This window comes from Convolutriloba macropyga, chromosome 14 (assembly GCF_964194025.1).
Source record: "Convolutriloba macropyga chromosome 14, txConMacr16.3, whole genome shotgun sequence".
NCBI classification, from domain to species: Eukaryota; Metazoa; Xenacoelomorpha; order Acoela; family Convolutidae; genus Convolutriloba; species Convolutriloba macropyga.
In genome coordinates this window covers 17,227,504-17,243,304 of record NC_134481.1, presented here as the reverse complement: position 1 = coordinate 17,243,304, position 15,801 = coordinate 17,227,504, and the positions used below count along the sequence as shown (strand labels likewise).

The following is a 15,801-nucleotide window of genomic DNA, read 5'->3' as shown; positions in this document are numbered from 1 at the left end:
GTTTAATAATGAGTTACTGAAAAATGTTTGTTGGCCATGGATTAGTTACAACTTTTATCACAAATTTTAAGTTTTTTTCTAATTTTTTTTTTCAAATTTTGATTTTTTTTATTTTGTTGGTTTCGCCAACCTCAACAGCCACATAACCTCCTCTAGAGTTTGAGTTTAGGGTATTGCATAGCTTCTAGATGAAATGGAAGACTTTCAACATTTTAAGATCAGCAATTTTTGAAATTAATTGCATTTTTTTTTAATCTTTTTGATTTTTTATCATTTTTTTCGGCACCAGGGTCCTAGGGACCTCCTCCAAGGCTTCATGAAAAGCTGTCAAACATTTTCTAGATTCTTGGAATTGTTATCAATATTCAATTGACTCCAGCTTTAGTACTTTTTTAATAAAATTTATTTTTTTTTAAATTTTCGAAAAATTATTATGTTTCAAGTTTATGGATGTTTTTGAGCCAGTAAAACCAAGTAAAGATTGAAATAGTGATACTGGATAGTCTCTTGAGACAATGAAATGGTTTTGAAGATTTTAATGTCTTGAATTTCAGCAAGATTTTGTTAAAATTTGCGATTGTTTTCAATATTTTTGAGTGTTTTTGTCCTTTTCTGAGTTTAACTATCATTACTGGCCGACGAAGTTTTTCAAGTCTTGCAGATGGGTTACTTGACGTAACTCAGGAGAGAAAAAATAGTTTTGAACATTTTCACTGCGAAATCTGGAAGCTTTTCTTTTAAATTTTGCAATATTTGGCAAATTTGTTAAATAACAGTTTTCTATTTGATTTGTTTACTAACAAAGCTAGAAAAGCAAAGTTGAAGAGTCGAATCAAGCTAGTGCTAGGTTCAATAAACCGTGGCTAGCTACTGACGAAGCCAACCGCTCGCCGGTCGGTTGAGAGCAATTCGACCGACGTTAGTCGGTTATGTTTAATTATTCAACACAGTTGACATAGTATTTTCACGGCGTAAAGGTAGTATACTAAACTTAGTGGCGTTCAGTGCTGTAAGCCTTACCATAATCGTTTCTCGTTCAAATTTTGGGAGTACCCAAGTAACTCTAAGGAATGGAAAATTTGTGTCTCAAATTAAAAAGCTGGATAAACAACAATTTCGTTTATTGCATTTGAATGCGATTTGAATTTTGTATATTTCCAGATATCGTTCTCCGAATTATTTCAAATTTCCCAAGTGTTTTCATTCAGTATTAAATAACAGGAGAGTATATTGTGAATTGTTCTTCCAAACTCTCCAATGGAATATCGTGGGCTCTTTTGGACAGGAGGAAAGGTGTGATCAACTCGTCCCCGATTATCGCACGTAAAATCTTGTCATCTTCCAGAGCGTCCAAAGCGGCTTTCAAAGTCCGCGGAATTGATTTCTCATTGCTAAACCCAGCTGGAGGGGGCTAAAAAATGCAATGTTTTGTCTGAATTATCTCGAAAAGTTTCAGTTTGCGTTTTTTCAATTAATCAGATTTTGTACGATTGGAAATTTTGAGCTAAAAACTTCGAAAAATGCCCTAAAATTAACTCTTTGCACTAAAATTTAGAAATTACGTTACGACTTAATGACGACTTAACTAAATTAAAGCCAATTTACGCTTAGGTAATGGATGGCCCTAAGATACCTGGAAGAATCCAAAAAAGGAATTTTCTCATGATAAAATTATTACACTCAGCAGAGCTATCACGGTAAACCATCGAAATAGCACGAAATGTCTGTACATAAGTTCTGCGACTTTGGAGACTGAACTTGTTAAGGAGTGACTTATTTTATTGATTCAATATAGTTTTAACCAGTTTAACATTTGTGTATAAATTAAGCCATTGGGCTCTTGGAAATTTTATTTAATAAAAATGGACCCGAGAATTTTTTGATTGAATTATCAGTTTCTCGAGTAGCTCTGACTTTTCGATTAAATTATGATAAACACTATTCTAACCAAAATTGTCGCGGTTATGCAACTTAGGTGAGCAGAATTGCGAATACTAATATTATGTAAGGATTACGATGGGCTGCTTTGCCCGTTTACTGAGTCTTTAACTATGACGCCAACTAGAATCTAGCTATACTTCATTCTATCCGCTAAACTTTTGAATTTCTTAATTGTTCCGACCCCACTTGTGGGGGGAGGAACTATATACTCAAATGGGTTTTTTTTTGTTCCGTGAATTTTGGCCGAACGATATATTCATCGTAGAGAAATGTGTGTGGTATCATTAAAAAGCTCGTCCAGCGTAGAATTCGAAATTAAAAAGATTTTTTCGAATTTCGCTTTTTTTCGAGGAGTTATCGAGGTTTAAAGTTTCATGTGAACATGGGATATTTGGTTCACTTTTGTTCATTTTTACCGTAATTTTTGTTCGAATTAACGCTTTTTCTACGAAAAATTTAATTCAAAACTAGATTTCACGCCAGAAAATCAATCAATATTCGGTTCTTAATAGACGAAAGGAGATAAAAAGACAAGTTCAAGTCTCAGAGGGAAGTTTAATATCAAAAAAAAATTCGAATTATATTTGGGAGCTCTTTTTTTTTTTAGAAAATTTTGCATTTTTTTTGTTTTTTTTCAAGTCACCTAGAGGCTAGTCACTTTTCATATCGAGGCTCCGTTAATTGCAAACCTCATTTATAATGAAATGAAGCCCAATGAACAAAAAATTAGTTTCCAAGGGATCGCTCATGTTTTTTGTTGGACTCGTATCTCAGTTTTCGTAATTTCAATAGAAATTTTGATTTTCTTTTTGAGGTTTTACTAAAGTTTTAGAATCCTCTGGGGTAAAATTGTTGACTAAAGGTGTAACAGATTTCGTAATGAGCATTAAGTGAACCTATCTAGTGCTGTGAGCGGACAGCTAATGGCTGTTAAGACTTTGAAAATAAATTTTCGAAATTTTTTTTAAATATTAGTAAATCATAAACTTATTTTTGTGAACTGTAAGCTCGGCTCAGTAAAATTAGTACCTTCCTCCTTTCTACTGCAATCAAAATTAATCTGATTAGCGGTTTTATCAATTAATTATTGGTTATACGTCTTCAATGCCACAAGATTTCAATTTTTTAAAAAATTTTTTGGACATTTCGTTCTATTGGTTCATTTTGAAATCTTATCACATCATCCTAGCATTGATGGCTACCATTGTTTTAGCGAACATGTCCGAAAGATCATAGATAAAACTTTCAGAGAAAAAAAGATGGTATAAATGGCTTCAACACTTTCTCGCATTTTTCTACAGAATTTTTGGTTTTTGCCTGTATTTGTTTTTTCATAGTCATAAGACTTATTGCGATGCCTCATTGATTACATATGCATGACAAACACCCTTGTCCTCACATCGAGACATAACCGAGCGTATTTATTGACTTCCTATGAAAGCTATTGAATTTAATTTCCGTTAAGGCTTTAAAAATATTTTTTTGAACCTTTTTTGAACATAAATCAATCTTAAGCCTATTTTGGTTGATTGTAAGTCAGTCTCAGTAATGTCAGAACGCGTTTCGTCTCAACTTCAGCAATAATTTATCTTAGTGGCTGTTTTATCTTCTAACTGGTGGTAATGTGACTTCAATGCCACAAGATTTCAAATTTTTTCTTTAATTTTCGAAGTATCGTGTTATTGGTTCCATTTGAAATCTTATAATGTTATCCTAATATTAATGGCTCCCGTTGCCTTAGAAAAGAAGTTCAATGGATCAGAGCTGAAGTTTTCAGAGAAAAACTCATTGTTCAAATGACTTCGACACTTTCTTCTCGCACTTTTCTACAGAATTTTTGGTTTTTGCCTGTGTTTGTTTTTTGTCATAGTCATAAGACATTTTGTGATGTCTTATTGATTTCCTAGGCCTGAAAAACATCCTTTTATTCACATCGTGGCATAGATGAGCGTATTCATTGACTTCCTATGAAAGCTATTGAGTTTATTGGCTGTTAAGACTTTAAAAATGTTTTTTTTTCAAATTTTTTTTTTAAGCACAATCAATCTTAAGCTTATTTTCGTGGATTGTAAGTCAGTCTCAGTAATGACATCACCGCGTTTTTTTTCTACATCAACAACAATTTATCTAGTTAGCAGTTTTGTCTTCTAACTATTGGTTTTCTGTCTTCGGTGCACGAGTTATCATAATTTTTAATTTTCGCATACTTTTTAGTAATTTTGCATCCTTTTGAAATCTCATTACATTATCATAATATTGATAGCTCCCATTAGCTCAAAAAAACGTTCAATGCATCGTTCAATGCATGAAAAAGTTTTCAGAGAAAAAAGGTTATGGTTTAAATGGCTTCGACACTTTCTTCTCTCACTTTTCTACTGAATTTTTGGATTTTGCCTGTGTTTGTTGTTGTTTTCATAGTCAATGACATGTTGTAATGTCTTATTGATAACTTTTGAGAGACAAACATCCTTGTCGTCACATCATTTAGGCATACTTTAGCGTATTAAATGACTTCCATTGAAAGCTATTGGATTTTATGACTTTGATACTATGGGTTTTCTCAAAAATTTCGTGGTTTTGATGTATTTTTCTTTGCCATACGACTTATGGTGATGAGTTATCGATGACCTATGAATGAAACCTATGACTGCTATTCCATTGAGGCAGATTTTAGCGTGTTTATTTAATTCCGTTAAAAAATATTGAATTTAATGTCTTTGATACTAGGGCTTTTCTCGAAAACTTCGTGGTTTTAATATATTTGTTTATATTTGTTGTTTTTCAAGTCATTTTGTAACAATAAGAACAATCAACTAGCTGTTAAAAATTTTGAAAATAGAAGAGTTTATACCGAAAAGTTCTTTCTCTAATGGCGTTGAAACTTTTCTCGCTTAAATTTTTTGAGTTTGCTGTTTTTGGCCTTTTTTTATTTTTAGGTAGCCGTAAAATTCTGATCGGTTTCATAAACTTGTAATTGACGATAAAATGAGTAATGTTGCCTGAAGCAGTCAGTTTATAGCCAATAGTCTTATAAATTATGATATTATACATCTTCAAAATTCTTTCAAACTTTTCAGTTTTTGTTATTCTTTTCGTCAACTTGAAACTTATTCTCGTCATTGAGAGGTCCCATCCAATTCCTTGAGTTCCAAAAATTAACCTGTCGGTTGATATTACGTCGTAACTGATGTTTTCTTTGGTGGACAATATGCGTTTTCAATTAAAAAAGTTGGGAGTGGTGTATTTGTGTTTCTTTTTCTCTTCTTTTCAGTTAATAACAGATCCCAATGATTTTCAAATTTGGCCCAAATGAACGAACTTCTTTTCTCTTTCAGTATAATTTTAGCTGAATTAGTATAAATCAAAACTAAAAAAATACATAAAACTCAGATAATAGCTAATGATTTTTTAATAGTTTCAAAAAATTGTGTTTTTGTTCGTAATTTTTTGCGATTTTCTGCGTCTTTGTGTAAATCGCTCGCGATTTTTTGAGTTTTTCTGCGTGTTTAGAATATTCATATGGCTTATCTTAAGCAAAGAGAGGTCCCATTAGTTTCATAATGACTTTTCTTTTAATTTATCAAGAATTATTTCGTTATAAGCTAAAGATTTTTTCAGACTTTTGAAATTATTTGGTTTAAGAAATGTTGATTGATCTTTGACCTTAGCCTCATTTTTTCTTCTATTTTTCAGCTTTTTACCTAATCTCATTAAGGAAAACTTCCATCTGTTGTGTAGGTAGGAAAAACTAAATTTGTGTAATTAAGGTTTTATCTGTTTGCATTTTGACGTTGTTACTAGGTGCTTATAAATTTATATATTGGGTTTCTGCCGTGAGATTTTTGTTTTTGCTTATATTGTTGTTTATTGCTTTTTCTCGTGGTATTTATATTGGCAGATCTCGTGAGCGCTGTAATGAGGCATGGCATTATGTAATTCAATTAGCAGTTAGGTTTTGTAACAATTTTTTTAAAAGTCAAACATCTATTTTTGTTATCTCTTCATTTGTATGACAATTAAGTCAAAAATGTAGATGAGCTCGGGTCGGAACATCATGTGCGAACGCACATTAACGAGCCGCCTTGTTAGTTTTTAAAACCTGGCTGTGCTCTCCATCCTACCCAGGATGAAGTCTTCGACATAAAACAGGTATGGGCCAGCAGACGTATTTCGGTCGCAGACATTGGTGTCCAGACCGAAAGTCAAGTAGTGGCTGGACCGAACGGTCTTATATAAAAATTTAAATCTATATGAGAATTTCCCATTTCTGGGGAAAGCAACTTATTAAGTGATGCGCCCAGAACTTACATTTAGTTTCCGCCGAAGACCGTCCAATCCGGCTGCAACAATAGCAACCATCACAAGGTATGGGTTTGCGGCTGATCCCGCAGACCTGAACTCCAAGTGGGTCCCGGACGACTCCGACCTTTTCACCCGTATGAACGAAATTCGGTTCTCAACTGCATAGCAAATATGATAGGGCGCAAACCCTCCTTCGAAGAACCTGTTGTAACAATTGTTAGTTGGACATACAAGAGCGGCTATGGCTTGTGCATGTTCCATAATACCCGCGATCCAGTGTTTGGCGATGTTTGACAGACCATCAGGATCGGAGTTGTCGGTGAAAACACTAACACCGTCTTTCCATAGAGAGAAATTGTAATGTCCACCACATTGTACCTGGTTAATATATGTTGATTACAAAATCGTATTCACATGTGTTTCTGAGGTGACCCAGCCCTCCTCCCTCCCTGCCCACAACCCCCCCCCCCATACGCAATACCTTTGTCCTATTGAATCGTTCAAAAGACAAGATAAAAAATGTGTTTGTGGTTGAATAAAACATTAACCTTTTTTCTGCAAACATTTACTCTTAGAAACATTTACAGAATAAATACTTTAAAATTAAAAATGAATTTTGAAATTTTTGTTTTGAAAAAGTAGAACCTTTAACCATGGGTTACACATAAAAGTAGCCATCATCCCGTGATCAATCGCGGTTTCCTTAGCGCATTGTTTGTAAATAAAGGCGCTATCAGCTGCTTTCACACCCCACGCAGGCTTCATTGTCAGTTCCAGTTGTCCATCACCATGTTCCGTCATCATAGTTTCCAAGGATATTCCCGCTTTTCCCAGTCTGTCACACATGTCAAAACAGAAATCTTCGGTAGTTTTCATAATCACCGGGGAATATATGTTGTAGCCAGACGTTGCGGGTTTTCCGTTTTTACCAACAGCAAACTCGTACTCGAGAGCTGAAAAAAGATCTAGCCCGAAACCAGATTTTAAGTCGTTGAGGAGTTTTCGACAGACATAACGAGCGTCAAAACCACATGGCGTGAAAGCTTCGTCTTTTTCTTTCATTTCGCAAATGATTTGGGCAACTTTTCGACTAGATTTAGTACCAGACCACGGACATAAATGCCAGCTGTCCATATCTGGAAATGTTTCCTTTTCAACCAGTAGTAATTTGAGAGCCTGCAATTTACCTTAAAGACTAACCATGCTGTGATGAAGTTAAATTAAGACCCAAAAATTTAATCAGAAAATTGTTCCATTGGTTGCCATAATTGAAAATTGATCTTGAAAAATTAATTGTTATTATGGATGCATTTTTTTAAAAAAAATCAGCCCTTTTCAACTTTCCTTCTTTTGCTAAGTTACACTAATTTTATCATTATTAATTGCACTGAAACGAAGTTTGTAGCAATTATATTAGTCGTGTGGGTCTTTTTTTATGCGATTTTTTGCTAATTTTTGTCTGACGCTTTTGACTTTTCGTCCTCAAAAACGGGATAAACAGGTAGCGCCAAGCGGGCATGAAAAGCTCTTAGAGCCTTTCAGCTCTGTTTCCGCTCAAACAGTTTTGGAGACGTATACTAATGGTGTGAAGGGCGGTGCTTAGAGTTTGAAGACACCCCCACTGTTGACCCCCCCTTTATTGCCCCCACCCCCCGCCCACCGAGATGTTGCCCCCACCCCACTGTTGCCCAACCCCACGCCCCCTACAAACATCAACACCCCGATGCACCCCCCCCCCCCCCCGTAGCTACTGACACAACTGATCGCTAAAAACACGCAGTTTTATACTAATTTTCACATTTTTTTCAAGCTCTTTGAAAATTTTTGTCATTTTTGATTTCTTCAGGCCTAGGTGTCAAGCAACTTCCTCTAGAATTTTATAATAGGTTACTGCCTAGTTCCTAGTGGTAGTGGAATGGTTTCAACATTTTAACATCACGAGTTTTAGCATTTTTTTGACAAAACATGCAAATTTTCAATTTTTTTGACATCTATTTTTCATTATTCACGTCTTTCCAGACGCAAGGTTCAGAAAACGTCCCTAAGGTTTTGATAATAAGTTACTGAAAAATTTTTATTTGCCTTCGAATAGCTTTCAATTTTTTAATATGACAAATTTTAGCGATTTTTTTTATACAACTTAGTTTTTTTTGAAGTTTTTTGAAAATTGTTTGTCGGCTTTTAGTATTCTCCATCCTCAAGAGCCGAGGAACCTCCTCTAGGGTTTGACAATAGGTTTCTACATAGTTTCTAAATGTAGTGGAATGTTTTTCAGGATTTGAACACCACAAATTTTAGCATTTTTTTAACACATTTTTCAATTTTTTCAGTTTTTCTTTTATTGTCAATAAGGTTTTTCCAGCCTAACAGAAAATCTCTGTTGGGGTTTGATAATAATTTACTTGAAATCGTTTTATGGCCATGGATTAAATTTCAATTTTTATTATCTCAAATTTTAGCTTTTTTTTTATTTTTTTGTCATTTTAGCAAACTTTTAATTTTTCAAAAATTTTTGAAACTTTTTAGGTTTCTCCAGCCTCAAGAGCCACATAGCCTCCTCTAGTGTTTGATTGTAGGTTACTGAATAGTTTTTAAATTGTAAGAGAATGTTTTTCAAGATGTGGATATCAGCTTTTTTTAAAACTATTTGCAATTTTTTCAAGTTTTTTTTTATTTAGCAGGATTTTTTAAACTTTGCGATTGTTTCAAAATTTTTGAATATTTTTGTCCTTTTCTGAGTTTAACTATCATTACTGGCCAACGAAGCTTTTTAAGTCTTGCAGATGGGTTACTTGACATAACTCAAGAGACAAAAATCAGTTTTTAATATTTTCACTGCGAAATCTGGAAGTTTTGCAATATTTTGCAAATTTTTAAAACACCAGTTTTTTATTTATTTACTAACAAGGCAAGAAAACTAAAAGTTGGAGATTCGAATTAAGCTAAAGCTGGCCTCAATAAACCGTTGCTTGCTACTGACGAAGTCAACCGCTCGCCGGTCGTTTGAGAGGAATTCGCCCGACGTTAGTCGGTTATGTTATTGTAATTTAAAAATCACCTTTGTTTCGTAAATATTGATAGCCTCACGAATCGATATTGTTTTCAAATTCCGAGAAGTGTAAAAGATATTAGGGAGTCGTTAAAACAGTGATCGAAGCCAAAAAAATGCTTTTCAATTTTTTTTTTCGAACTCCAGGAAAAAGGAAACAGGTTTCATATCTGGAACCAAATGGCAATCAGGGAATCCATTATCGTCAACTATGGAATAATAAGTGGGAATTGATGCCGCAGATAGAACACATACGATATTTGGCAGACCGATATTTCCTGGTTTGCTAAGTTGTTCATAAGAGCAGCGGGGTACCACTTTACATCGGGCGACGCCATTCAAGTCGCACATGACAAACCGAACAAAGTCAACATCTGTTTGATTGCGAGAACCAGCCATCTGTGGGAATTTTTTTTAAACAAAAAAGTGAGTTCAGATTAACTTCAATTTCGGATAGATTCGAACACCCTCCACCCCCCCCCCCCCCCCATCGGATGCGTAAATTATGTGCCCCAGGCGCAGCACGGACTTTTTTTTAAACATACAGAAACTTGCTGCATAACAAAACATGATTTGTAGGTGGGGGTCATAAAAACACGGGGGAGGAGGGGCAGATTAAAATCTATTTCTGACAGTCTTCAACTTATTGGCAAAAGATTTCAACAAAGTATTGAGTGATAAATGCCCAGTATAAGCCAGATAACTCTTAATAAATTGCAGAAGGTTATCAGTTTGGGCCTTATTTGAATAGTCAACGCCTTTCAAGACTAATTAAAACTGTATCACAAAGCTATCAGTAGAAATTAAAAGTATGTCAAATTTGCTATAGGCGTTTCTTGATTAGCAAAATAACCGCTTTCAGAACAGTTATTTCGGCTAATGTAGTCTGTTAACTTTAACTTTACTAATCAAACGGGCATTCAAAACTAATTGCAACTAATCTTATTCTTTCAGTTGAAACGGCTATTAAACGAAAACACAGAAGATTGTTGATCTGCGTTTGCACATATTGACTGTTTCCCAAACAATCAAATGGATCATTCTTTTTTGTTCTAGAAAACAGGTTTAAGGTTTAAATAGAAAAAAATTGCACTCGTAGACGTGTTGCAAAAATTTAGAACTTTCATAACCTAATTTAAATTTGTTAGCATAATTAATTGTGATAAGTTTGTCAACCATTTTTTGTAATTGAAGCTTTAATTAGAACTTAGATGAGACCCCAAAATTGAGGAAAAGGGAAAGTGGAGTGGACTAATTATGTAGCACGCACTCTTGTTTTTCGAGAAAATTTCAAAAATTTGGTATTATTTCTTTTACTTTTCTCACTTTGTTTTGCTGTAAATCTAGAATTTAACTCCTAGCTTTTCATGAGACCAAACTGCTGTGTAAGAACAGCAAATATGTGTACACAGGTCTTAAATATATCGCAGAGAAAAAGATCTTTACCATTACAGTCCTCACAGCCCCTGCTTGTGATATTGTCCCTTCTTGTGATACTACCCCCTCCTTGAATGATAGAGAAAATATATTTTTGAGTTGAATAAAATGATAACCATTAAATCTCAGACCATCTCAAACAGATTTGCGATGCAACCATTTTTTCTGGCAAAAGCTCGGTAAAATTTTAACTCAAGAGGACTTTTGGTGTTTCATAGTTTTTAAATGTTTAAGTTGCCTAGAATAAACCTACACGAGCTTTTGCCGAGCAGATATTTACAGGAATCTAAACCTTCTTAACCCAATTCTTTTAACTTCCCGAAAACATTAGCGTTTTTTTCACCGTATTTTACTTCACTCAACCCGGAGTTACCTCTCATAGCATTTCATTAATGAATCATTATATTCCAATTTTACTCAGCACTGAATCCCGTTTTTGCAGACTAAATAAAACTGATAGACTGAGCATTGCATCAGCATAAACTTATTGATGACGTTTTGAATGCTGTTTGTCTGAATATGATGAGACATGCACTGCTGTATGTCTGAGCATGATGAGACATGCATTCTAGGATCACTAGCGTTCTGCTATTTCACTGAGTAGTCTGTGGAGGTCGATGGAGGTAAAAGGGGTGGAGGTCGATGTGCGAGTCAGAATTAGTTGTGGTGTAGTGATAGAATTAGTAGTAGTAGTAGTAGTAGTAGTAGTAGTAGTAGTAGTAGTAGTAGAAGTAGTACAAGCTTCGGGCTTTCACCCGTGAGGTGTCAATGCCAGTGTTTATCAGTCTATTTCAGTTTATTGTTAAACACTGTCCAAATAGTAGACTTAATGGTCTTCATATTTCAGGTTTGATTGAAATTGTTGAACACGTTATTAAAAATAGCACTTGAAAAGAGAGGATGATTCGTTGAGCCTTCTACCCTACAAAAATTTTCAAAAAATGTTATTTATTCAGAGTGAAATAATTCAAATTAGTTTGAGAAAGTAGTTGAATTGCTTTTCTAACTCACTCAAGTTAAAATTTGAAACGTCTTTAATTTTAACGAAAACTGATCACATCTTGAAATTTTAAATTTGTTAAATAAAAAAATAAATAATTTAATAGATAAAATTTGTAATTAAAAAACCATTTGCATCCATTCGTCGTTACGTTTGATGTTGTCTATAAACTACCTCTTCACTCTGATTAGTCAATTTTTACATCAATTAAGTATGCAATTTTTCTGTGAAACCTTTAGCATATTTCTATCACTTAAGCTTGTTAGCAGTGAAGCAGCCTCGAAAAAGACAACTTTTGAAGTTTGAGAATGTTTACAACCAACTAGATATCAAAGAGCATCTGATACCTAACCATCTAATTTTGGAACTTCCGTTTAACATTTGGAGGTTGACAACTTAAAAACTTAAAGACATGGGAAAAACGAGAGAATTGAAAGTAAATGCAGCTTGTGGCACTTACGTTTGTCGTATTTCTCTGATAGCACAGGGTTTTCAGTAGTTCATTTGTTGCGTCTCTAGGTTTGGCGTTAGGAAATGTGCGATATTCTCACTTGCCCTCAATCAAAAAGTATTCAAGCATAAAAACCATTTGATATATCAAGACGGCGTTCAGAGATTTTTTTTAAAAATTAGTGGACGAAGGGGTAATCATTGATGTTCCTTTCTAGCACTCTGCAACGTGTTGCAGATAAACTTGCAAGCCTCAAAAATGAATACTTTGATTTCAACCGCCAAAATGAAAACTTTTCGTCGAGAGGGGTCAAGATCAGACATGCTTCTGTCACTAATAGACAAACAAAGAAAAAAGATTAATTGGTCTGCGGAGTAATAATTTATAGCCCCTCTGAAACAGAAATTGATAGGAATAATTAAAACATCAATGCATGTCTCGGAAAACTTGATCAACATTTGCGCGATTATTTTTTTAAAATGAACCAATGACTCATCGATCGCAACATTGAGTAAAACAGCCTGTTATGATTCACGCTGTAGTAGTTGACAAATCAATATTACGTAATGATGTATTAATTAAGAGTGTTATAGTTAGTTTAATGTTACATTTTTCAGCTGTCCTTTAATTAAAATTTACCTCAGAAGCTGTGTAATAATTATGTTTACTCAATTGTAACAAATTACGATTGCTGATAGAGAGTGGTTAAGTTGTCTGAAAAGCAGAACATACAGTTATTGAGCGCTGACCGTTTACGGTTGTATAGTCTCGTTTCGCCTAATGGTGTCCTTAACTCCGAATGAGATAATTCGTCAATCAGTGCGAAAAATTTGTTGACAATGACAACGACACGAGCACGCCCGTAAAATTTCACAGTCGAGAGACAAATCTTTATGCGAGAGGGTAAAAATTAAGATTCAAGAAAGTGAGTCAAACAATGTTTCAAACGAGGAGGCTTGGTAATGTGGGTTTCATTACTGGTTAAAACAGACTCCTTAATTTAGTTCATATTCTCCCTTATTTTAGACCAGTGGATTTCATTTACGGAAACTTGAGCTACACTTACACTAAACCGTCAGTGCTGTCCACAAAGTGCTTTTAGAGCGGTTTCGTGGAAAAGAATGACGATACAAAATGACATACACTGACAGATCTCTGTCAGTGGACTTTACAAAGCATGAAGAAGCAATTTTACATTCTTTAATTCCAATCTTTTTGCTAATTTACCTATAAGTTTAATCGATGAGAAAATGTACAAATATCCCCTCTCTCATAATTGAGATTTATTTATATGATCAAGGTCGAGTATTTCTGATTTACGCAAATCGCGAATTCTAATTTCTCAAATCGTTAAATCTAATTACTTTTGCCTTTGAAGGACACTTACACGAATCAGTCAGTGTATTCACCAAAACGCGTTTGTGGAATAGACTGTCTTAATCCCCGCAAAATATTTCAACTTACGCCAATTTAGCGAACATAAGTGTTTTCCGCAGAATTAATGTATTAAGATTGCGTTTGAAATCCACTTGCGCAAATCGGTCCGTTACGCCCGATTTGGGGGGTCTGTAGTGATCACTAATGATGCACCTATTGTTTCGACTTCGCTGAACATAATTCTTGACTTAATTGTCTTGCAAATGAGGAGGAGATAAAAAATTTTCAAAAATTTGCATTTTTTCTACCGGAAAATATTACGAAAAGATAAGTTGCTGTGAACTCAAACCATTAAACGAAGTAAACAAAGCCGCTCTAGAGGGCTGATGAGGTATGCCATTAACAAGACGACGAGACAGTACCAACAACAAATTTAGTGAATCCAGGGTACGATTTCATTAGTCAATAAAATTTCGAGGCAGAGAGCTAAGTTTGAAAGTTTGAATTTAGATTTAAACAAGTGAAAGTCTAATAGTTTTGTCCTAAACTTAGTATCCTACAGACACAAAGTTTAGGAGAAAAAAATTATTAGATTTTCACTTCTTGAATCGATCAGCTAAAGATAATGGGCTGCATCGCTATCAGAGAAGGAGAAGTTTGGATTATTTCAACTCCTGTATATTTTCAAGAAGACTTTTCTTTCACTAATCTGCAAAATTGAGCCTTTAACGTTTTAGTTCTGGAACTGTTTAATTTAGTTATCAATGATTGACCAGGAACCCGATGCCAAAAATCTCACTCTGGTCAGGGAGAAACTTCCAAATCACTGGTCCACTGATACTAATTGATAGGCAACATTTACATGAACTTTATTGCTGCTAAACAGAATTCACTCAATGAGCAAAGCACCCATATAGGTAGCAACAGGCGAACTCCGGAAAACTGTAATGGAACAAGCTGAAAAAATGAATAGTTAAACTTCTCTGTGGGCATCAAAGAAAGGTTGGTCAAATGCGTAATAGCTGGGATTTCATCGGGAGCGTCCTGTTGCTTGGGTAGAAGTTACTTGTAATAGGGCATTTCGAGAAACATTATTATGGTGTCTGAAATGCTTAAGTCCGTCCTCGATGCATCGCTGGAGGACGTGGTCTTTTCAGAGGAGTTGAAGTTTGTGACGCAAAATTTTGGTGGCTTTTTTGGCATGAGCATTTGCACGTCAAATGCTATAATTAAACAACTGGATGATATTGGGCTGATTTTTTTGTTTTTCCTCGTGCTTTTGAGGAGATTAAATTTGTATATTAGCGTTTATAACATTTTGCACTCGGAGTTTGTATGCCGCTTGTTTAATTGCACTCTCAGCATTTTGGTGACAAACGTTGTTTGATTTAAAGAACCGTGACCCATAATTTGCGGTTTATACCCCGTTGTCTCTTGTTTTGTGACTTGTTTTACTGCAAATGATTCTGCTGGCTTTGATATAGCTGCGCTCTCCACTTTTCTAGGCACAATCAAGGATATTGTAGAGAATGACAATTTATTCATCCAAAAAATTTATTTTTTGCCTTCGTAACTCACTCTTTTTTATGTGCACAGAGTTTTTATGTGCTTTGCAGATTTTGTTGAGCTGACTGCTCGATTTTCTAACAAAATTTGATTTGCTTGGTTGTGTTCTGTATTCCAATTTCTTGTCGACGAATAATGATGCAGATCAAAAATGAATAATTTTGCAATATGAGTGGCTGCTTATGTTGATCTCCTTAATTCGAGATTCGTGGAATTCCCAGATACAATGTTTGGACTTTTTACAGTTCTTGGCCCACGTTCCAGATTTACTAAAAGTTTTTGAAAATTATAAAAATGATTGAGAGAATTTTTGGCTGTCCCTCAAACATGCATTTTAGGTAGGAGATAACTAGTTGAAATTTTCCGTCCAATTAGAATAATTTAGACAATGTTTTGTTTGAGTTCACGATTAAATTGATATGAGGGGATGAATAATTTGTTTGATTTCAGAGGAGTAAAGCATGCATCTTACGCTGTAATGAAAATCGGACACAATAAACTATGTTAACTTGTGGCAGGCGCGCTTACTATTATCAACTAAATGGTATGAAAAGTGCAGTACCCGGGTTGAGGTCGTGGAAGTATGAACCAGACGATCCAGACACAAAACACCCATGACTCGACAGTCCAGACAATAATTGGAGTATGAATCGAAACTCCGGGAAATTGTGCGAAATT

At 34.7% G+C, this 15,801-nt stretch overlaps 1 protein-coding gene across 2 annotated transcripts in view; it reads right to left on the bottom strand.

The window, feature by feature from the left end:
* Nucleotides 1-1,104: 1,104 nt before the first annotated feature.
* The window catches only part of LOC142353721 (glutamine synthetase-like), a 32,134-nt gene continuing 17,437 nt past the window's right edge, over nt 1,105-15,801 (bottom strand). The window contains exons 1-3 of one of the 2 annotated variants that reach the window (XM_075406055.1): nt 6,889-7,379; nt 6,250-6,621; nt 1,105-1,411 (exon numbers count right to left, since the gene is read on the bottom strand). In XM_075406055.1, coding sequence (XP_075262170.1) covers nt 1,211-1,411; nt 6,250-6,621; nt 6,889-7,377 — 1,062 coding nt within the window. In that variant the 5' untranslated portion in view covers nt 7,378-7,379 and the 3' untranslated portion in view covers nt 1,105-1,210. Of the gene's footprint in view, nt 1,412-6,249; nt 6,622-6,888; nt 7,380-15,801 lie in introns of those variants that run through there. The other variant, XM_075406056.1, reaches the window with a different exon arrangement.